Here is a 24618-nt window from a genome sequence, read left to right on the forward strand (position 1 = left end):
AAAAGTTAGATGTTGCATCTCAACCACTTCCCAGCCACGATTTCCCCTGAATGCTAACCCCATTACGCTCCATTACACACAATGTGAACAGAAATACATTCTCAGACTAACTACACAGCTGTCGTCAGATGAGTCGCTGCAACAGTTACACGTGTTGCTACATGTAGAGTAGAGTAAGCGTTATGGATGTCGTCACATAAGCAGGTGTAGTGTTGTGTGGGTTCATAATGTGTTATATAAAGGTATGGGGCCTTTTTGTGTCTGTTTTATGGTGAGTTAACTGTACATCTTTCAGGGATCTTTTACATTTTTTTTAGTGCTACTGTTTTGTGTACGAGAGTTCCACGTTGGCAAAGTTTCTCCACGAGCATCCTTTGCGGCAGTATTCCAGAGGAAAACAACAAGAGTTGAGTGCTGCATGAAATGTTCTCCTAAAAATTTTAATATATATGTTTTTTTTATATTCAGGGCTTTTTCTTCACTTGGCCTTGGGTGAAAATCTTTTGTCACGTAGAATTAGCTTGTTTTTTCTTCGTAGTCTTTAAGTAAAAAGTGCCTTTATTGGATTTAGCATCAGTTCCTCACTGTCTGTGCGTTGGATAGTCCTTGCTGTCTTATGGTTGGCTTTGGTTGCATAACACGCACTTTGCTGTTTCACCAGGATCTGCTCAACAAGTGAAGTCTTCAAAGTTGCCCTGGCCTGGATGGTGAGGTAGCATGTTCCCAGGATAGGTCGAGGGTGTATGCAGATTCTCGCAAGGGGCCTGGAAGAAAATGGGAAGAGAGGCCAACTTAAAAGGTGGAAAACAACAAGCAGAAATACAGATATAGATACAACTGAGAGGTCAATGGGGAAAGAGCAGTGGCGTCTCCAGAAAAAAAATTCATAGGGGGGCCAGTGAACATTTTGAGGTGGCTCACAAAACTGGCCAGAATTTGGCCTGTAGGTGTTTATTGCATTGCTCTTCCATACTTTTGCAATAAAGCAACATTAAAGAGTTTTGAACACTTTAAGCTGTTCCTTTAAAAGTGGGTTTCAGTGATTGTTGAAGTAGAGACTTTAACAACTTCACACTGGACAGCCCCTGCTGAGCAGAAACCCGACTAAGCATTTTTGTGGGATGGGTAGGTGACCTAGGGGGAGTTCTGTGCCTGCTTTATTGCTGTTAACTCTTTACTCTGCTGATAGCTAATATAAAGGCTAGCAATTAACTTTTTTAGCTTTCTGATCGTCATTAAAAAGCACACAAAGAAGAAAATGAAGAAGTTTGCTCTTTTGTTGGCATCATGACAGATCATAGAAGTAAAGTAAGAAACTACTGTCTTTGGAGACAAAACAAGTGGGGCGGCTAACGACCTTTTAAGGGTGGCCATGCCTCCCTCCGGTACCCCCTTTGGCTGCCACTGATAAAGAGTGTGCAAATGTGGAGAAAGTATCGTAAACATGCTGTTAGAAACACAACGACTTGATGCTGGTCAGAGAAGGGAGAGGTAATAGATTTCTGAGCTGAAAAATAATGAAAAAGAAGATGGTCAGAAGCGGAGGAGGAGCAAATCATTTTCACTGAAAGTGAACTGGTTTCATTTATGCTCTGATGTAAGTAAGCTGACACACCTTCCAGAGCTTTAATTCCGGCTTGTTCCTGCTGATGCTGCCCTGCTGCTTTGATTAAATTCAAGCCACTTTCTACTCTCCTGCACCCTCCCTCTCAGTCCTTTTATCCCAATAGTTTTTTTCCTGTTCCTTTTCCTGTAGCATCTCTAAATTTGCTTTTCTCCATCTCAGTCTGTTCTCTCTCACGTTTGCTCCTCTCTACCCTGGCTGGCGGCAACTTGAGTCCAGTCAGAACAAAGAACAGACGAGTTTGCTCCTGTCAGAGCAATGCAGCCTGGCACAGTCAAAGTACTTAGCAGCATCCTACTTACATGGTGTTTCACATCATCCAGGCTCAGCACAGCCCCCCGATCGTTGTTGCTGCGGCCTTTGTGTTTCTTCTTCATGCATCTGCACAGCTTGTACTTGATCACCTGAAAATAGACAAGGAGAATCTGACTTATGCAGCTCCTGGAGAACATCCAAATTCTTTACTTTTTTGGGGTGGTGGTTTCATAACTCGAGCCCACGTATATGAATTAGGCAAGCTGAAATGTAAAAATACGTTTCTCTCTCTGTCGAGCCTACGCTTAGAAAAAGGAGCTGCTTTACCATCTGTCCAAAAAACAGACTTATATCGCTGATCAAAAACACACAAAAAACTCATTCTTGCTTGTAAGAAGCTGAGGAAGCATGTTGGACAGAAACATTCCGATTAATAGAAACCTAAAACATTCAAAATGTAAATGCTGCTTTTAATCAAATATGCGTGCTAAGCACAAATAGGCAGCAGGGTTGAGAGGGGGAATAAGGTACTTGTGGTTTGCCATAACGCACTTAACATTATAGTTGTGTTGAAAATGACTTTTTTTGCATGTAGGAATTAAAAAAAGGGGAAATTGTACCTCATATAAATAGTCAAAGAGCTCAAGAACAGTGAGGATGCTCGCACCAATGAAGAGACCCATTTGACCTCCAATATCACCTGGAACAGAAGTTTAAAAGATGTTTTTTATTCACATTAGGTCACGTCTCCTGGTAAGAGATGAAACAGAAAAAACACAAATCATTTAAAATTCTGCAGTAGAAATAATGCAGCTTTGTGTCTCCAGGGGCCCAAACAACTATTATAAACATGCAAGTGCTTGCACTACTGTCACTTTGGATACAAAGCATCTGTCACGCCGCATATCGCATATATTTTCTTCCAGAAAACAAGCAAAACTTGACAGATGTTTCCTTACCCAGAAGGCCTGCCAATTCATAGGCTTTCTTTTGTTCAATGGTTTCATAGTTGAGCGCTTCAAAGTAGATATCCAGAACCAGAATGTTATCACTGCAAACAAAGAGCAGAATGCATGTCTTAAGGCGCATATTCAAACGTCTCAGCTAGCATGTTGCACACACGCTTCTACCAGAACGTCCTCGGGCAGAAAACAACCACGGGTGACACCGCCACTTTCTGCAGATACCAGAGCAGATGCGTCAAGCTCAGCAAATAACCTGCCATGGTTAACTAATGTTCCCTCAATACCTCGTCACACAGGAACACAAAGGAAATGATGACAGCTGTTTGACTTCAATGGAGAAAAAACATCACACGGTTTAGGAGCCCAGGGCGAGCCAGTGAAATGATTTCATTTTTTTGAATTTAGTCTTTTTGGGAAGAGTCAGACATCATGGATTCGAGATTCATATCACAACTTGAATTTGTAGTTATGTTTGTATTTTTAAATACGAGTGAAGAGAAGCAATGATCTGCCAGATATAAAGACATCATTGAGGACTGCATTTAAAAGACAAAATGCAAAGTCTACATGACAACGATAAAGCAACACCAAAGGTTTAAGCTATTGCTTTCTAACTGGTTTCAGTGGTTCTTGAGCAACTTCTCATTTGACAGTTCTCCCTACACTTGTTTGAGGGAACTGAAGGAGGCTACAAAATCACAAACTGGCTTTGTTGCTACTGGACTAAGTGATAATATTTTATTTGTCCAACAGTGTGGATCTTTTTTCTTTGGGGCCTATTTAGTATCAGCTGGCTTGTGTTTAAGCTGATTGTTAGCACTAGCAACAGCAGGCTGCAGCAGGGCTGTTTACGATATTTGTAATTCTGATTTCAACCAGTAGGGGGGTGAGGGAGAAAAGCGGTAAACTTATTCAGTGTTGCTTTAATTAAAAAAAAGACGATTAAATAATAAAACAAAAATATCTTTAGAGTTTAAAACATGCATTATACTCCTCTGATTTTAAAAGCACATAATCTCAAAATTCAGAAAACTTTGTATAAAGTATTGATCACTATACGAGCAATTTCCTTTTTAGCAGAGCTGCTGGTGATAGCTCGCTCTGTTGCTAGCTTCTATTGAAAATACTCATAGAAATCTGGGTAAATAATTGTAATGCAGTGTTGAAGTTAATAAAACAGCAACATTTTTAGATTAAACCTCCCACTGTCCTAATGGGTGTGACCCCGCAAGGAAAGTTGACCATTGAGCAGGACTGATGGTTTATCCCTTGGGTCCATGTGAAAGGGGTGAGGAGTGAGTACCACCTCACCCCTGCCACATGGACCCAAGGGACAAACCATCAACCATGCTCAATGGTCAACTTTCCTTGTGGGGTCACACCCATTAGGACAGTGGGAGGGTTAAAATTGTTCTGTGGCCCAATCCCAATTACTCGCACTTCCACATTTTCACCCCTCTATGAGTGCGTAGGGTGCCCCAATTCCCAAGTGCAGAAGTTGACAACCTCTCTGCCTTTTTTGCACCCTTGATCCACATTTTGCCCAAATCCGTTTCAATGCAGGCTTCGCAAAGTGTATTACCCACAATCCATTTCTGTGTGAGAATGACAATTTGAGAATAAGATGAATAAACACCAAACAACAGAAATACAAAAGATGGAAAAAGGAAGCCATAGAGATGAGGGGACGTGGATACGGAACCATGAACAGAGACAATGTGATTTACACATTGGATCATGCATGGGACTGTGTCATCAGTGAAGGGAGTGCAGGCAGCAGAGGGCAACAACCAGGGGCACAGAAAGGATTTTCAAACTGGGGGGGGGGGGATGGGGACAAAGCTTCAATGTACCCTCCCCCAAACACATATACACACACACACACGCACGCACGTACACATACACAAACTATTACAAGAGCCTTAACTAGAGCTCAGTCAGTTTGTGGAATTTCATCCAATGGGTTACGTAAAAACTAACACTATTATATACGTGTTTGAAACCATTGTGCAGTGGAACACTGGCAGCAAAGCTCTACCTGATCAACACTATCCAAGTCAGTCATTTGTTGTTCTCCCAATCGATTACCAACCAAATCCTCATGCTTTATGCAAAACATTAAATGATTTTCAGCATACAAATCTTTACAGAAAACATAAAAGCCCTAAAAAACTGCACATAAAATATATTTAAAAAACAATATTCACTTATAGGGTTGGCCATCATTTGATTAAGATTCCAATTCCAATTCCTTGTTTCAATTCCGGTTCCTATCGATTGCCGATTCCGATTCTTTCAAGACATGACATGTTTTACATGAACCAGGTAACCACAGGTCCTACTTGATGAAATAATCTTAACTTCAACATGAATTTTAATTCTATGAACAATAACATCGCCTTTGTTTAGACAGAAACATGTTCTGGAGAAAAAAAGAAAAAGACTTGCAGCACAACCAGTGTGTTTGTTTCTGACCACAACCAAAGTCTGGACGAAGCCTCTGGGATGAGAGGCTAAATGTCTCCAACACATCCAGAAACGTCCAGCTGTTTTCAGCTAAAACTCTCAGGATGATCATATCCAGGATGACTGAGAACTACACCTCCATGCTGCAGCAGCATTCAGTCAGAACAGAAAGTGAAACTTAAATGTAGCTGCTGTCAGTGACAGATTTTAAACATTAAAACTCTCAACAGAAATGGTTCAGAAAGGAAATTAAAATGTTCACAACTTTGTGTGTGATTTATTATTATTATTATTATTATTTACTGTGGCAGAAGCTGGTGTGGTCCACCACAGAGAAAGCTGCTCTAGCATGATGACTTTAATTATTCTACAGGTTATTGTTCAGCCTTCTGATGCTCATGCTCACACACAGGAGTGTTGGTGAGCGGCTGCATCTGACTGCTGATGCTCCGTGTGTGTTTTTATTTCTGCAGTGAGACAAACTCACCTCATACCGTCCAGAGTTTGTTCTTTAAAGCTTCTATTAAATCCACCGTGTTGACATATTTTAACAAGCTTCCTCTACGCTGCAGGAGTTAAAGTTTACATCACGGAGTAAAAGTTCGGCAGACATGTTTGTTTATGCCTGGGTGGGAGGAGGGGGGACTCGGTGCTGCACACAGACAGCTGGTGTGATCAGCTCTGAAAAGCGTTGATCACAATGTAATATAGTGATATATATTAGGTATTAGAGGGATGAAACAATATGCTGTTCAGCCGGGCCCAGTTTATATATTTGGTAGTACCATGGTGCCACCTAGTGGGGAGATGGTGAAATGGAGTGTGTGGCAGAAGTGAGGGACAAAATAAAGAACGTGTGGACTGAACATGTCGGTGGTTCTCGGTGTCTTCACTGTTATGGATATATTAACAGTTTAGCATCAGTCAAAGTTATTGCACACAATTTGCATATCACGTTCATTTTTCACGGAGATCGGCCGCGGATTCCTCTTACGGTCGGCATTCTAGGAATCGAAAAAAAAACTTTGAACAATTCCGTGAAAAACTAACAGTTGGAATCGGTTCCAATCGAGCAGTGATTCCCAAACTTTCCAGCCTGACCAACAGATGTTCCTTCGTATTTTTACGTTATTTAGAAATTTTCATAATATTTGGAAAGTTTTAATTTTTTTAATAAATATATAAATCTTTTTTTTAAATTTTATATTTAACTTTTTTTATGATTATGTGGCACACTTTGACTTCCATGTATAACGCATCGGCATCTGCCTCTTTTTTACGGCTTTTTTTTTTGGCTTTATTTTTTACATTGTCGCTACGTCTATCATGTTAGCGGTGTTTTTACCATCATTTCTACATCCATCACGTCTCAAAGAAGGTTAAACAAACATCAAACCCAACGTTTGGAGCTTGTAAGCTCCACACACCTCTCGTGCAGCACCAGCTGTCTGATGCTGCAGAAGCGTCAATCTTCCCGGCTGGATGAGTGAATTTCTTCATCAGAGTCAATATTCCGCTTCATAATAAAAGTCAGTCATTACCAGACAAAGTGATCAGTCAACAAAGACCAGATCTGCCGGCAGTTATACGTTTTATCTAATATTTGTGCTCTTCATGTTGCTCGTATCTCCTCCTCTCCCCGACTGGGAGCCTCTCGGCGGGAGGCGTTTTTCAAACTCTAAAAACTCCAAAACATTGCTCAGCCTGAAGGTTACACACCTCCACTATCTTCTGATGTAAAGTATTAACTTCATGAGGGATCATATTTGTAGAAGATACTTTTTAAAGTCAGCAATGAGGATTTGGCGCTTTTAATGAGTAAGTCCCAACACTGACAACAATGTACTAAATCTATAACCAACATGCATAAACAGACAGATCGGTCCCACCTACTTACACTGTTGTTTTTTTTTTAATACGCAGAAATCGTTGCTTGCCTTTTTCACTTCATCCTGCGTCCTAGCAGCAACCACTTTTGCACCTCTGGAGTTGGTGTTTGTTTACGTCATGCTGCATTCAACGTAATTGGAAAAAGGAGCCTCAAGCGCTTAACATCCGATTTTGTTTTCTTTCTGGACTTAGTGCGGGGGACGGATCGGGGTCGATCTGAATCTGGGGGGGACAGATCCCCCCATCCCCCACCCTAACTGCGCGCCTGGTGACAACGTCTTCTGCTTCCCGCAGATAAACTGAGAGGGAAGTGTCACCACTATCGGCGTCAGCTCTGAGAAAGTTTGCAGCCACAAACGAAATTGTCAGCAAGGTAAAAAGAAACTTTTGTGTTTTAAATAAGAACCAACAATGCAATTTCCACCCTTCCCATCAAGAAAAAGAAACATTTGGAATGTTTATGGAAAATCAAATCTTCAATATTAGAACCAACTTTGTATCATTTCCTCTTTTACCCAAAATGAAAAACGTTCATTTAAAGATGATTATTGATATTTATCCATGCTCTGAATGTTTTAGGATTTAATGTGGACAGCAATGAATGTACATTTAGTCAAATAATTGTTTGTGTGAAAGATGTTAGTAAATATATATAAAAAAGTGGCAACAATGACCATCATCCCAGCAAGTGTCACAGTCTATGACACAACGCTCACTGTCCCAATATGGCAGTTATTTGCACACTGGTGTACTACACACTCGAAGCCTTACTGCACACTTTCTCCAAGTGAACTTCACAACGGACTTTAGGATGCAGTGCAAGTCAGAATGGGCTAAAGTCAGCAGTAATCCACTTTGGTCTCAGCTCTGTTAACAATAGCTGTTAGCTTTTCAGAACTATTCTCTGTTTCTCTAAACTGAGGTTGTTCAAAGAGCTCAATACAACAGCAGGACATAAATTCTTCAAAACACTTCAAAGATCTGAACGTTTTCTTTAGGTGTTTCTTTCATAACGGCTGTAATCTTCCAACACCTTTCAAAGTGGAGGGGAAATGATGCTTTAATTATAATATGAAATTTCTGATGCTAGACGTCATAAAACCATCAGCCTCTACTTGTGAAAGCTTCATGCCATAAGCCTTTTAAAGGCTGCTGGAACATGTCTATGTGCCTTGGTTGATTACCCACAATCCTCTACTCTCTGGAAGCTGAGATCGCTGCAGGTGGATGTGCAGTGATGCCACAAGACTGAACAAGATCCGTGTGCAGTACCGTGTTGTAAAACTGACAGTGTTGCATGGATTCAATCTTGGTGACTCTGATGCAAAAGTAATATGATGAAATATTTAGGATCTGTTCAAAACCACAATTAAAAAATAAATAAATAAAAATTGAGGTTTGAGTTCAGATGGCTACAAAACTGCTCTCTGCAGCAGTTCAGTCCTGAGCCAATTTTAGGCTCTTTAATGTAGGATAGACACTGAGTGACACAACAAAATATTAAAATTAGTCTAGATGATTGGGATTACCGAGAATATTTGATGTTTTCAAAAATTTCACTTGAAAAGAATTAAACCTTCTAGCTAAAACACATAAAAACGTTAATAATGATCATTTATGACTGTTACAAATGCTTTTCAACTGTAAGCCAAGTGCAAAAACTTCTTACAGATCTTAAATAATTATTTTTTAGATCTTTTCCAGTTGTTCACAGTCTGCAGCACCTTCTCCCACATTTTCACCAACAACACTTGAGCCAACACAACCCTCACTCTCTCACAACATCGTTATAAACGCCTGACGCGTCTCTACTGTTTCAAAAGGAGACAGTACAGATTACAGCTGTCAAACTATTTCTCCTCCGGTATTTTCTTAACCCACGGTTCTTATTCTGGTCCCATTTTTAGAGCAGCCATCAATTTGTGGCACTTGTTTTTTTTTACTGTGATCGTAGCAGGTGAAGGTTTTTAACCTGTTTTCTACCAAAACACTTTGTGCTGCATAAGCACTTTTCCCATTTTAGGACCAGAGTCAGGAAAATGGATTAATGACTCTATGATAATAATAAAGCAAACTTCTTAGATGATACATATTATATAAAACCCACTTATTGCATAATTTTGTGCTGCCAGGTGGATTTCTACTGTTTCTATTGAGCCTTTGCAAGTGACGTCACACCACTCATGGGAACGCCTCTTTCGCCTAGACGGACATCAAAACAAACTATTTACATCCCTTAAAATTCTGTTAAGCTGGTTTAAAAGAAGCTAATTTGTAGCCATCTTTTGCTTTTATTTTGTTGATTTCACGGTAAAGTGGTACTAGATTACACTGTGGTTGGCTGCGCTAGCAGACAAAGGGGTAAACCCAACTTGTCTTTATTTCGGATAACTCTGATTGTGACAGAAGACGGCGATGGACAGCAGTTGTCTCGTGGCCAGCCTGTATCTGTTCCGGTAAAGCAAACACTTTACTGGGTAAGATTAACTTTGATATATTTCATGAGAAAAACAGAGTGATTGTGATGGGCCTAAAATCAATCAATCAATCAAAGATACTTTATTAATCCCAGAGGGAAATTAGAGTTTCAGTACACACAATTCAGAGATCAGACATACATGTGCAAGACGCATGACAAGAATTGGTGACTGTGGTCATTCGCAACCCTGAGCTGCACTACCTTAATAGAGATAAGAGGGTAACACGAGGATTGGTTCAGGTGGAGGGAAAAAATGAGGCACTTCAGAGCTACTCTGCAGCAGGAGAGCAGCTTTGCTCAGCAAAAAAAAAAAAAAAAAAAAAAAAAAAAACTCAGACAGAGATTTGCAACAGACTTTAGACAACACAACATAAGTCTCCACTAGGAGGGTTGGTGGGTTGGGACTATCCCAGCTTCATCTCCTGCAGCCACGATGAAGCAGCACATGTCACCTCAGTGTGGAGTGGGGGTGGGAGGGGGGGCATTTAGGGTTGGAGGGTTGCAGTGATCCTGGACGCTTCAGAGGCCTTCCCGATGTCCTGCCCAGGCTGGGAAAGGAGGAAGAGCTGAGTTGCCATAGCGACGGCACATTCCACATATCTTCTGAGGGGGGAGTTTTCGTTGGAGCCTTGCAGGCTCAAGGGCGTCAGATTCCGATTAGAAATTTTTGGGGGCCAGACAGAGATAATTTCCTCTCTGTCTTACAGTCTGCTTGTCCTCACCTCTCCGAATCCCAATAGTAATGGACATTAATCTATCCCGATCTGTGCTGATTCGTCCACTCTCTCCTCGATGGCATCTATCTTTTGTGCCAAAGAATGAATCTCCCCCAAAGTCCCAAGCTTACGATTCATCTCGACAATTATTTGAGTCTGTGAATTCACAGCGCGGTGCAAACCATCTCTGAGCACCGGGATCAGGCCAATATTCCTCGACAGCTTGTTAATTTTCCGATAAGCCAGGTAGCCTCCAAGGCCAATGAGCAGGAAACCTGACACCAACACCACGAATATCCACACATCTTCAGAGTCCTCCACCGACAGCTGAGTTGAACAAATCAAGTTCCACTGTTTCCAGGAGTCCATGATGTGTCCAACTGGGTCTGTACTGGCAGAGCATCCAGGAGCCCCTTCTCCTGTTCTCATAGTTGAAAAATTTTTATCAATCGCATTGAGAGACCAGCTAACGAGATCCATTTAAATGTATTTCAGTTTCCAGTTTCCAGAAAAATGACGAAGCAGCCATGCACCCAGCACCCAGAGACAGACAATGGCCTTGAGGATAAGATATGGAGGGGAGGAGGAAAAGAAGTGTCTGCACCCGCCAAGAGCCAGAAGAGAATGTTTATATGACTTATTTAGTATTAATAATCCTATATGTCATGATGGTGGATGAGTGTTTCTGTTGACAATAGTGAATTTCTAGATATTAACAATAATGTTCAAAGCTACATGTGTGAAAACAATGTTATTATTTACCATGAGGAACTTTGTCATATTTTGTCCCCTGATCTTAGAGTAGAAGCTGGTCCCAGTGACATTTCTACTGGTTTGGATCCCGACCTTTGTTGGCTTTTAAATCAGCTCCAGTGTAAAATGAAACACTGTTTATCACATGTTATAAATGTTGCAGCGTGAATTTTGGCAATGCCAGCGATTTAATCCTATAAGCGAACACAGGAGCAGAAAGAAGGTCAGAGTCTGTTTCTGAGCTAGCAAGCTGAAACCATTTTACTGTCAAATCAACTAAATAAAAGCGATAAAAGGCTACAAACTGGCTTGTTTTGACTCCCTTCACTGGTGATTCTACGGGTGTAAACAGTCTTTTTGCCGTCCATAATGGCGAAGGGGACGGTCACATGAGTGGTGTGACGTCACGTGCAAAGGGTCAATAGGACCGGTAGAACTTCCGTGTCATCCTGGATTAGAAAACAACAATCCGAGCTAGCGAGTTAGCATCAGGAAGATTTATTCTGGTAAGCAATCAGTTAAATATTTCCCAATGTTATATCAATAAATACACACAGCGGTAAAGCTGGCAGCACGTTATTTTACTCATCTGTAGATTACTGAATTATATTGGGGCAATATGGTGGAGTTAATCAGCTGAGAACTTAACTGAAAGCCACCTAAACTGTACCGATTTTGGTTCTGAAGACGAACAGAAACCTCCCCGGTGTCCTAATCGGGCCGTGGGGTTTCTGAGTGAAACGGTCCAAAGCATGTCTGCACCTCCGGTTCTGATATCCAGCTGCAGGGAACGGAATTCGGTTGAACGTCTCCGGTAATCCAATATCCGTTCTTGTCGCCGTATCCCAGAGAGAAAAAAAAAATCTGACCGACTAGCAGAGGCTTCAGAAGCTGCATATGACTGGTGACACATTGTTCTCTGCTATAACGCTAACGCAGAAACACCGGAGTCTCAGGCGTTGTTTACTATCGCTGTTTCAGCAGAGCGCCTTGTGAAGCGTCACCAGCTGCCCAGGGCTTAGACCGGAAGTTAGTTTCTGTTTTTCCTGCGCCAGTAAAAAAAAAAAAATCAGATTTTCTTTAAATTCCAGCCATGAAAATCCAAAAACCTTTTTCATCTGAGGTTTTAATACTTCTTTACACGTGCCATTCAAAGGAATTTTGCCTCTGGCCGATATCATTAATGGTAAAGAAAAGCTGCTCTGAATGAAACCTACAACCCACCAGAGCCTTTATGTTGCTCTTTAAAGAGTTAGAAAACATAAATCACTGCAAAGTCTTCCTATTAATGTCTTTAATAAAATTCAACTCAATTCTTCAGTGTCAAATTTAACATTTTAATTCTTACTTAAAAAGAAAATTATGCTTTCTGCAGAGGCACGGGGGGAAAATAGATTTATGAAGATGTGGGTTTGGTGTAAGATCTGTATCAGTATTACAGAACGTGTATTTGCCGTGTAAGCCCCAGCATGTCAGCTCTCCATGATCTCTGTGGGGTTGTTTCTTAGCATCGTGCTCTCTGATACCACTTGGTATTTTCTTATCAAATACGCCTGATGTGTGAAGGTCCCTCTTTTTTGAAGTGTCCCTCTGATGCATTCACTGATGCTTCCTGCATGACTCGGAGCTCGCTGGATCAGAGCTGCTTTCAAACAACAGACTCCACTGTTTGTCCAACAAAGCTTCCTTCTCTGCATGTTCCTCATCAGAAAGTCAGATCCTTCAGTTTCACAGCAGCAAACATGGTGCAGCTTTAGATATGAAAACACTTCAACTAACGCTCATTTCTGGGAAACATAGCCACTTGAGATATGAACTACGCAGACACGTCTAACCGCGGGGAATTAATAAACTTTCTGAAGGGAGAAGTGCCAGTTTTCTTTTTTACAGCACCCAGGCTACATATGGTGTAATTATCTTGTCCTCAACAGCTCTGCTGGGTGTGATGAATAAAAGATTCAACCATTACGGCACCCTCTTCACATTTCCTTCAACCACTTTTGATCTTTCTCAGTATATTTGGTTAAGAAGCACTTTATACTCGAACGATTAATCAAGTTACTCCGATCTTCTCATTCCATTTCCTGATTTTGATGAAAATGTCATGCTTTAAGAAAGTCAAGTCAGGTAAGTTAATTAAAAGGATAATTAACCCCATAACATATCTGATAACACAAACAGAGAGATAATGTTTGATCCTTTTGGTGGCAAGAACGATACAAAATGTAATCATTTTAACAGACTTGTGGTTACATCTTTTATTTTCACGGCAAAAAATAGAGGATGCACAAACTTGGTTGGAGATACGTGTGTCTGTTCTTTAATGATGTTTAATCCATACATTTGCAGTGGACTCTAGTAGGAATTAATGCCTTGTAAGTCGTACTTGGGGGATGGAGGGGACTGGTGCACCATTTCCAAGAACTAGAAATGAGCCACAACACAGCTGAGCTTCAGAATGAAAGTTTTGGCGTCTTACTTCCTGATTTTTGGATATCTTGCCCCAAATTGGATAACAGCAGCATGACTCTACCACTGACTCACAACGTTGATGTTTAATCTCGATAAATAACAAAAACCCACGAAAAGTTCTGCTTAGTGCTGGGGTTGATAATGCTAATGGTTAGCTTCTACTAGCTGAGATGTTCTTCTACTAGCTGAGCCTTCCCCGTCGTGAGTCAAGATGGGTGAGTCCATGAATGTTAACTCATTCACTGCCAATGACCACTAAAGTCATCATTTGCATTCTTTTACTGTGTGGGCATCGGAATTCAATTCAATTCAATTCAAGTTTATTTATATAGCGCCAAATCACGACAAGAGTCGTCTCAAGGTACTTCACATAATAAACATTCCAATTCAGGTCAGTTCATTAAGCCAATCAGAAATAATGTTTCCTATAGAAGGAACCCAGCAAACTGCATCAAGTCACTGACTAGTGTCAGTGACTTTACAGCAATCCTCATACTAAGCAAGCATAAAGCGACAGTGGAGAGGAAAACTCCCTTTTAACAGGAAGAAACCTCCAGAGAATCCTGGCTCAGTATAAGCAGCCATCCTACACGACTCACTGGGGGACTGGCGGAACGAGCCCCCGCACCGTGAGAACAAACATCTTAGCCCTAAAGCCGATCTTCATCTGCATATGTCACACATCACGTGACCAGGAAGCAGAAAATCCATGTGTTAGGAGATCGTTTTGGGCCGCTGCTGTAAAAAAGTGATGCGCAAACCGGAAAAGCTTCTACCGATCACCATTCAACAACGGATTATGAAAGAATGGATAACGCTTGAAAGCGCAGATTTTTCCTGATGTAAGAGGTCAGTCTCCGCTTTGTTTTGGTTGTTTTGGCGTCGTCATCATCCTAGCGTGCAACGTTCTGTGACTCTTAAAATAACAGTAAAAACGGTGAGAAACGCTGGCAGCGAAGGGCTTTACCGATCAGGAAATGGTTGGCAGTGAATGAGTTAAGTGGCAGTGTGATGTAGATCTGTCAGGATTTTCTAATTCTAGAGTTTCACACTATTTTCTAACAGAAAGCTAAATCAGGAGATAGGTGTAGGAGGACCATTTTCATGGTCAAATGTGGAAACAAATTTCCCACGCTAGTGTGACAACTAATAAACTTTAACTTAATTAATAATAGCTAACCATTAGTATTAGCAACTCCACCAAACAGAAAAACGCCTCCAGACTTGTGTTATTTGTGGAGATAAAACATCGTCGCAAGTCAGTGGAAAAGTCGCGTTGCTGTTATCCAATCCGATGCGGGATGTCCAGTTATCAGGAAATAAGACTGCTGTCTGCTGCCACTCTATGCTGCAGCAGACTTGTTGGTGCTGATCCAAGCATTTCTGGGCATTTTTTACCCAGAGTTTGGCTTGTGAGGGATTCATTTGAACCAGAGACCACTGCAAATGTATTGATTAAACAAGTTTTCCACACCTTAACATTTAATTTTCTAAATATCTAGCAGCATGCACACTTTTTGCAGTTCTCTTGCACTTTCATGCTCATGTGAACTAAATTTAGCTTGGTTAGAGATGGTTTCCAGACACTCATCAGGACTTTGTGATTATTTTAATAAGAAATTTTCCACACAAAACATATTTAGAGGTGGAAAACCTTGCAAGTCATGCATAAACATTGGAACATCTCACTCATGAACACGGTTTGCAACACAAAGTATCTTTTTTCTAACCCTAGAAGTTTTAATCTAAGACAGAGTGGAGATAAACCCACCAAAAGCAACCTTTGAATAAATATAATACATAAAAGTACTACTTACGCTATGTACTGCTCCGTCTTGTTATACTTCTTTGCCAGATACTTGGCTGACGCTTTGCTGGGTATCTTGACAAAAGACAGCTCTTTACCATATCGAGTCATGTTGCACGGCGTCTCGCACACGCAGTAATCATTGTCTTTCTCGACGAGAAAGTCTGAAAAATGAAGATGACAGAGAGGATGAAAGAGAGGAAAAGAGTATAATTTATCTTCATTGCAGGATGACTAACAAAATGCCAGTTGAGTGAGAGGCGTCAAAGTGAAGGCACTATGAAGAGCGACCTCAGGGACCTTTATAAGAAATATGAAAAAAGATATAAGACTCATGCTGACAGAGTCAGAGGGACAGCGGCCGCCGGAGGCAAACGCATGAGACAGTGTCACATAAGAGCGACAGAAAACAACCGACAGACATGAAAGGCTCTCTCAGATGGAGAGACGGGGGTGTGTGAGCAAAGAAGAGCATTATTGCTACCTTCATGCTGAAGGAACACTATTATCTGTTATCAGTTTGGATCAGGAGTTTTGAACAGCGGGACAAACACACCAACAGTGTCTACACACACACAAACATCACACTGGTTTATCTCCTTACCCAAGGCAGGATCTGCACACTCCTTGTACTGCTCCGGGGTGCAGTATGGGGCATCTCCTGAGAGCAGGCAGCAGAAAGAGAAAAGGTTCAGAGTGGAATAAAAGAGAAGAAAAGCAAAAATAAACAAAGAAAAAGTTGGCAAAATCTGGATTTGAAAGATTTTCTGTGTCACAGAGTCATTTCTCCTCATAATTTTGTTCTAGTCTCATAAACGACTTCATTCATCACTGCCTGAAATTTCTGTCAACCTCTTGTCCATTTGTCTCCCTCTGACAGTTGAGCCTTCTTTTCTAATCTATCAAGACAGAGTTGGATAAAGACCTGCCATGATCGAGGAGGAAATTAATCCCTTGCTGCAATAATTCATAATCGTTTCTTTAAAAGACTCTCCAGTCACAGAGGGATTGAGAGAGGAACATCCAGGGGACGCAGGATTTTAGCTGTGTGATTCACTGTAATCAGCTGGAAACAAGGAAGCATGTAATCCACATGTCACACAGACAGATTATCAGGTTGATTGAGGACTGTGATGTTTAAGGCAGGCAGGTAAGTGGGAGTCAACCAAGTCCAAATCCAAATGTTTCCTCTGCGCCTATTCCCTTTTCAATTTACCATCCGAGATCCCACAAAGTGATTAAATGTAGAAGGTAGAAAGCAAACGCCAGCTTTAATCACTGCACAAACACAAAGTGAAAAAGGGCGAGTTTCCGATCCACTAGAGTGCAAAAGTATCGGATTTTCTGAAGTCGCTGCCAAAAGGCTGTTTGTTCCTCGAGCGGGATTGTGACCACCACTTCACGTGAATGGATTTCCAATGAGACAGCAATAACAGCCACTTCAGCACTTCACCACTACGTGAATGCTGATAAGGTGTGTCTGCATGCGAGGGGTGAGATACCGGGCATGTGGACCATCCTGCAGTTGCAGTTCTCCACCAGGTATCGGGTCTCGCAGTCGATCCTGCAGGCCGTGATGCTGTAGCTACTGAAGAAGTCTGAGTTAATCGGCGTGGACTTGCAGTCTCCCCATGGCGGCGGCAGGTACGTCAGCTGAAAGAGAGCCAGAAACCCCTTTAGCCTCAAAATAGCCCATTCTGTGCTGCTGTAATTTGACCTTGTACTTTCTGTCAGGAAGATGACAAACTTATTAGTCCATCTGTATTACATTTACATTACACGGGCCATTTACTGTATTAGACACAGAGGCTGAATCACATTCACAGTGAATGCATCTGTGCAGCGGTGGTCATTGTTGGAGCTTTTCTCCTACGCTCTCCTATTTCTAGTCTCCCGCTGTGCTTTCATCGTACTGCCCACTCCACGCAGAAGCTCAATGGTACCAGCTGTGTAGTAGAAGTGTGTTGTTGTAGGAGTTTCTATCGTCACAGTTGCACTGCAGAACAAAACCCCACAGGCATCAATGTTTTAACCAACAAGTTTACAATTTGTGTCACTTTTTGTGGAACCTCGTTGAATAAAAGATGTACTTCTAAAGTCGAACAAACCAAAGACGTGGATGGTAAAACACAGAAACACCCACGACTCCGGTTTGATTTTAATCTAGATCTTTTCATCTTTGAAGGTCTTTTGGTCTGCAGATGCTGGTGAATGCATTCCTGAGCAGGCTGCTGTGATCCTAATAGGTTTAAACAAAAAATATGGACTTCTGAAACGTTCTTGAAGACATTTTGATTTGCATCTAATGTTTAAGTTTAATAGCTCTGTTTTTCCATTTCAATAGATAAAGCTCTACTTGATTTTTAGATGCTTTGTTTAGATTTCATGTTTTCATAAAATATTTTAATTAAGTTGGTGCATTTCTGTTATTTTGTGTATGAGCTGGATTCAGCATTAGGTCTTTATTGTATAAGTGATGTGCAACAAAGCATTATAGTAAAACATTAAGTGAGTAAATGATCATGCAATATTTCTGAAAAGTTAAAATATTGTCTAAAAGTTAGAAAGCCAGTGACTAATAAATTATTTAGTTGGTCTTATTGCATCAAAAATGTGACATCTTAACACAAAATAATTTAAAGGCCAACTTTACTCATATTTTAACACAGTTGAAGTGGCGGCGAGACAACACTGACACAAACAATGGACCAACAACACATTGAGATGCAGACAGGGTTTCATACACAAAGGGAAACCTTCAGGGAGGCGGGTGACAGGTGTGTGGGGAGTAATCAGAAGGGATCAGGTGAGACCAATTAACTGAGTGGGGAAAACTGACTACAAATGAGTGAACTCCTAGAACCTGAAAACAAGACACCAGAAGAAAAACACCAACAGGGATGGGATTACTACATCAGAAAACTCTACAGGGGAACCCGATAATAAAAGTACAGCTTTTAAAAACGACTTAAAAGTATAAATATACAAAAAAGCTACTCAATTACAGTAACGTGAGTAAATGTAATTTGTTACTTTCCACCTCTGAGGTGAACAACTGAACAAAATAGAAAGGAGAACTCATAACTATGGGGCCTTTTGTACAGCCGCCCCCAAATGTATGCTCACAACAAAAGGTAACTTCTTTAATAAAGTCACTGTGATTGTCCTTTTTCTTCGTCCGGGAGGGCAGGCAATACCACCAGCCTCGCCACAGGTCGGGTGAAGGTCCTGTCTCCCACCTTGACGTCAGCAGACCTGATGTGCCCATCGGGACTGGGGTGGACCTTGGAGATGCGACCCAGGAGCCAGGAAGCGCGGGGTAGCTGAGGATCTATGATCATCACCACCGAACCTTTGGTGACGTCCGCAGGGGATGACTGCCATTTCGGGCGAAGCTGTAGGCTCGGAAGGTACAGTCGGATGAATCGAGACCAGAAGTGGTCAGCCAGCACCTGAGAGTGTTTCCATCTGCGGCGACTCAGGAGCTCTTCTTTAGGGTAAGCGACTTGAGGAAGCGCCCCATCAGGCCGCCCCATTAGAAAACAGTTGGGGGTCACTGGATCAGGATCACTGATGTCGGACGGGACATAACCTAGTGGTTTGGAGTTTAAGATGCCCTCCACCTCCACACGGACCGTACGGAGGACCTCCTCTTGTAGGGGTTGAGATCCGACTGTAGTGTAGAGCGCCGTCTTGACAGATCTAATCTCCTGCTCCCACACTCCCCCAAAATGAGGAGCCGCTGGTGGATTTAAGTGGAAGTCGATCTTCTGGGGAGCCAGGAGCTTCTGCAGGTCAGCGGTCATGGCCGTGAAAGCTACTTGGAGTTCCCTTTCTCCTCCACGGAAGTTGGTTCCCTGGTCTGAGTACAACTCAGCTGGGGTCCCTCTCCTGGCAACAAACTGACAAAGTGCCATTAGGAAGGCATCTGTGTCGATGGAGGTCAGGACATCAAGGTGAACCGCTCTGATAGTAAGGCACTTAAAATGATGCCCCACCTTTTCTCCACACGGCGCCCGATTTTGACCTCAAAGGGTCCATAACAGTCCATACCTGTCGCATAAAAGGCAGGTTTGTAAAGGCGAAGGATCGCCACTGGCAGGTGGGCCATCTTGGGAACCGCTGGTCGGGCTTTCCATCTGCAACACTCAAGACAGGTCCTCTGGAAACGCCTAACCGCTTCCCGGCCTCTCAGGATCCAATGAGTGCGCCGAATCTCCACGAAAACTCTCTCTGGCCCTGGAGGATGCAGACGACTGTCAACATCCTGAATGAGCAAGCTGGTGACCGGATGTGTCGGATCCAAAACTAAGGGGTGCGAGTTGGTAAATGCAAGATCTTCAGAGCGGCGGAGAAGTCCCCCTACATGGATAACCTCATCATCATGGTCAAACTCAGGGGACAGTGCGAGGAGACGACTACTGCGATGGACAGACTTCCCCTGCTTAAGAAGCCGATACTCCTCAGGAAAGCTCTCCCTTTGAGCTTCTCTCAAAACGTGCTTCTCCGCTTGAATATAGTCCTGAGCTGATGAAGTTCCCCCGCCTCCGGCCGCCCCATGCAACTGCGTAATAACCACCTCCAGCAGCTCTGCCCAGGTGTCATATCCACTGAAGTTTGAGGTGGTGGGGTCAAAGGTGGTAGAAACTCCACAAAAGGTCTCTTTGCGGAGCTCAGATGAGCCTGGTGGCTCAGCCAGGGTGCCGCCCGGCTCTGGAGGCCACTGCTCTGGACTTAGGAACAGGAAAGGATGCCCTTGACTCCATCTGTTGGGTCTGGCCAGTTCCAAAAGGGTATTCCCATGGGTTATATCATCCGCGGGGTTCTGGGCTGAATCCACATAGCGCCAGGTATGCGCTTGAGTTACTTCCTGGATCTCAGCCACGCGGGTGCCGATGAAGACCTTGAAGTGGCATGACTCGGACCTCAACCAGATGAGTACAGTGGTGGAGTCAGTCCACAGCACTATTCTCTCCATGTCCAGGGTGAGCTCATTTCTATGGAGACGGGAGAGGTGCGCTCCAGAGAGGGCACCACACAGTTCGAGTCTGGGTATGAAGAGAATGTGTTTAGGGGCAACACAGGAGCGGGCCATCAGGAAGACCAGATGGGAGCTGCCATCACCCGTCACTGTTCTCATATAGGCCACTGCACCATAAGCCTGTTCCGATGCATCACAGAAGATGTGAATCTCTCTCTCACTGACTGACTCCGTGATGTGCTTTGGGAGATAAGGGCGAGGAAGCAGGACTTGTGCAAGGAACGACAACTCCTCCTCCCAGGTTTCCCACTGCTGTAGCAGTTCTGGCGGAAGCTGCGGGTCATCCCACCCCCTCTGTTGATCCCAAGGGCACCTCACCAGCATCTTCACTTGGGTAGTGTACGGTAGGATGAAGCCAAGTTGGTCGTACTGGCTTGCGAGAACCTTATAACTGTTCCGCATAGTGGGGGTGCCATAACTGACTTTGCGGTGCTTGTACCCCAAAGTGTCCATGGGGAAGTGCCAGCTAAGGCCCAGAGTTGGCTCGGAGGTGTCTGATTTGTCTTGAGTGAGCCAAAGTCCTGCACTTGCGGATCTGAGGTGGCCAATGGTGCTGGGTTCATTACTGGCCCACTGGCGAAGGACAAATCCAGCAGAAGACAGGAGGGCTCTTAGCCGGTCCACTAGGTCCCAAGCTTCAGGGGTTGGTACACTCTGAAAGAGGTTATCAACATAGAAACACTGTCCCACAGAGTGACGTATTAGATCATCTCTGTCAGTATGATCCCTGACGTGGCGCTGCAGAGCGAAGGTTGCACAGCATGGACTGCAGGTTGTACCGAAGGGGAGGACCTGCCATTCATAGACAGCCACAGGTGCCTCAGGGTGCAGATCCCGCCACACAAACCGCAGAAGGGAACGGTCTTCAGGAAGGAGGCGAATCTGGTGGAACATACCCTTTATGTCACCAGTAATGGCTACGGCATGCTCACGAAAGCGAAGGAGGACATCAAGGAGCAAGGCGCTCAGGGTCGGCCCAGGTAGAAGATGGTCGTTGAGGGCTTGGCCTTGGAACTGGAACGAACAGTTGAACACAAGGTGATCTTTGCCTTTGTGACTAACAAGGTGGTGAGGGATGCACCAAGACTCATCTGCTGGAGCAACCTTAGAGGGGGCCACCTTAACCACCGAACCAGCCTGGACCAACTTCTCTATTTCCGCGCCGTAGATCTTAGCCCGCTCTGGATCTTTCTGGAGCCTTCTCTCCACACTTCTCAAACTGGGAACGACTACGTTAGGGCTAGCTTTAAGGTGTGGCATGTTCTGGTGGCAAAGGAGGGGGGTGGCATAGCGGTGGATGCCCTCAACATCCACACGAACTGTCTTCTGCTCCTGCAGGTTAACTACATAGTTATCTTCTCTTGACCGAGTAACCACTTTGCCTTCTGGTACTGGGACGACATCTACCTGCCATAACTTCTCCACATGTTTGAGTAACTCACTCATCTGAGGAGGGATGGCAGTAGGCACTGTTGTGACAGCGAAAAGGAACCGATAAGGCTGGAGGGGCCCTGTAGTGTCCACCCTAACCTGGTGCGCATAGCAGCGGGACCACCCGGTGGACCGAGATGAACAGCTTCAGTTGGAGTGATGAGCTGTGGGTGGTCACTGCCAATGAGAAGGAGGGGTTTGGCCTTCTTAAAGGCCTGGAGAGGCAGACCTCTGAGGTGTCTGTACTTCCGCTGCAAGGACTCCACAGGATAGTTGCGCTCGGCTAGGTCGATACGGGCAGCGGTGAAGGCGTTGCGGACCTTGTACCTCAGCTTAGGTTTGCCACCCGCAGAGATCTCGAATGAGACACATGAGCCATGCAGAGTTTGCACATCTTGTCTGATAGTGCGCAATGGAAGGGTCTCTCGAATGCCTTGAAGGTCAAGGATCTAGGCAGCGGTGGGCAGCAGCATAGTCCTCTCTGACCCATCATCCAAAACTGCGTGAGTGCTCAAGGTCTTGCCATTATGGTGAAGAATGACTGGGACAACCTTTAACAGAACTTGGCTCCTCTCTGTAGGACATTCGAGGTACAGGACGCCTGTAGGATTCTCACTTTTTCGTGGGGGAGCAGATGCTGGGCCTAGGGTCTGTAATGGCTTGGAATTAACGTTGTGAAGGACCTGCCAATGACAACCCTGACACAGGCTGCAGGGTTTCTTGAGGGTGCACTGGGCTGCCTGATGGGAGCGAGCGCAACACCAGCACCTCTTGTTGGTCTTTATTCAGTGTGTGAGCTGTTCTCGATTCAGCTTAACAATCTCTGGACACTGACTCAGGTGATGATCACGGTTATCACAGAAGGCGCAGTAGGGCTGCTGCGTAGCTTTGTTTGGAGTGGTACCTACTGAACTAGGCGAGGTCTCTGCACCGTGAAGAACCGCAACAGGGCGCCTACTTGGTCTGACATCACGTTTCTCCTTGGTGATCATTGGAGTGGGTGAACCGTCATAGCCCTGACACCAGGATTTGTACTTTAACCAGGTAGACAGGTCGTCCAGAGTGTATGCCTGACCAGAATGGCTGTACATGCACCGACGGAAATCAGCTCTTTGTTCTGGAGGGAGTTTACCCAGGAGTCGAGCCACATGGGTGCCACACTGGAGTTCGACCTCCCCATCCGTGCCCAAAGTCTTCAGCATGCCCACGAGCGACTGGATGTGGAGAGAGAATCGCTCGAAGGCGACTGCATCCCCTGGGCGGATGTCAGGTGAGTCCATGACAGCAGCAATACTCCGCAGGGCGAGCTGATGGGGCTGTCCAAGCTGGTCATTAAGAGCATGCATGGTGTCACTGAAGGGCGTGGCGGAATGGAGATAAGTGTCCGCTATCAACTTCGCTTCCTCTAAGTGGAGGTGATCTAACAAGACCTGGTACTTGAAGAGCTCTGAACTCTCCGAGGGCAGTAAGTTCTCTAGCGCCATCTTCAGTCGGGCAAATTCTCCTGGATCACGACGTGTGAGCTTGGGAATGCTTGGACGAGGCCCCCTGTAGTTCATATCCGGGGCCGCAGCCAAGCCAAAGGGTCTATGCATCTGGGAGGCGGAGAAAGGAGTGGATGGGGACGGAGTCGGAGCTGGCAGTGGTTGCAATGGAGGGAGGTGTCCACTTGGAGGCGGCGCTGGAGGGTAGGTGGGCCATAGCAGAGGAGACGTGAACCTCGGCTTAGATTCAGGTGGGGGAATGATCCGGCCCTCCTGTGCAGTCATAGACACCCTCTTGAGAGCCTGAAGCTCTTTCATCATCGTGTCGATGCGGTCTGTGACTGGGCTTTGACTGGGGACAGGTTCCTCCGTGAACGCAACCGGAGGAGGTGGTAGAGGCTAGTCCTCTTTCTCCTCAGTAGGGGGTGGCTGGAGATGAACAGCAGGGTTTCTGGTTGGTGGATTGAGCTGCAGACTCTCCGCACGGTCCAACAGCTGCAGCAAACTAGCATGAAGTGCCTGGAAATCAGCCAGCTCAGCTTTCATCTGGTCATGTGATTGCTGTAACAGGAACCTTTCATGTTGTATATCCTCCAACTCTGCTCTCATTGTTGTGATTTTGCTATATGAGCGGTTTTCAGAGGGGTCAGACAGCGGTTGGTGGGAAGAACGGGTGTCACCTCCTATCTCACTTTCCTCCCGGTAACCTGCACCAAGCCAGGGGAAGTCAGTCTCATAAGCTTCATGACGTAGGGGACGACGTACATTACGCCGTGGGCGCGCACCAAGAGCTGAGAAGTTCTGAATGTCATCCATCTTGTTAGGGTAGAAGCAGCTTACATCCGGCTCGAAGGACCACTAGTGTTGGGTAGATAACACGGAAGGGGAGGATTGTAAGGTGTTGATTCCGGTTTGCAGCTGCCACTCCCCGGAGTGTCGGCCAGAACACTACTCTAGGCCCGGATGGCGATTCAGGAAGAAGACACTGAAGACACTCAGGATGGTTTAAATGCTTGTATTGCCTCCACACAGTCAAAGGTAACAGGCTTGTCGGAGGAGCAGGTGTTACATACAAGTTTAGGTAGAGGTGTGTGTGTGTGTGTGTGTGTGTGTGTTGCTTTTGCTCAGTAACGCACACTTCTCACGAAATGACCACTTCTCTGCTGGTAAGCGGGAGCGAACACACATATAGATCTCACCCACGTATCCACCTGTCCAAAAACCTCATCCATCCA

The 24618-nt window shown here is 44.3% G+C and overlaps 1 protein-coding gene across 3 annotated transcripts in view; it reads right to left on the minus strand.

The window, feature by feature from the left end:
• Nucleotides 1-483: 483 nt before the first annotated feature.
• The window catches only part of asic1b (acid-sensing (proton-gated) ion channel 1b), a 279883-nt gene continuing 255748 nt past the window's right edge, over nucleotides 484-24618 (minus strand). For all 3 annotated transcript variants that reach the window (XM_015959216.3, XM_054751934.2, XM_015959215.3), the window contains 7 exons: nucleotides 16930-17080; nucleotides 16032-16088; nucleotides 15438-15591; nucleotides 2839-2930; nucleotides 2500-2579; nucleotides 1927-2028; nucleotides 484-764 (listed from right to left, as the gene is read on the minus strand). In XM_015959216.3, the coding sequence (XP_015814702.1) occupies nucleotides 669-764; nucleotides 1927-2028; nucleotides 2500-2579; nucleotides 2839-2930; nucleotides 15438-15591; nucleotides 16032-16088; nucleotides 16930-17080 (732 nt within the window). In that variant the 3' untranslated portion in view covers nucleotides 484-668. The remainder of the gene's footprint in view (nucleotides 765-1926; nucleotides 2029-2499; nucleotides 2580-2838; nucleotides 2931-15437; nucleotides 15592-16031; nucleotides 16089-16929; nucleotides 17081-24618) is intronic.

This window comes from Nothobranchius furzeri, chromosome 3 (assembly GCF_043380555.1).
Source record: "Nothobranchius furzeri strain GRZ-AD chromosome 3, NfurGRZ-RIMD1, whole genome shotgun sequence".
Lineage (NCBI taxonomy): Eukaryota > Metazoa > Chordata > Actinopteri > Cyprinodontiformes > Nothobranchiidae > Nothobranchius > Nothobranchius furzeri.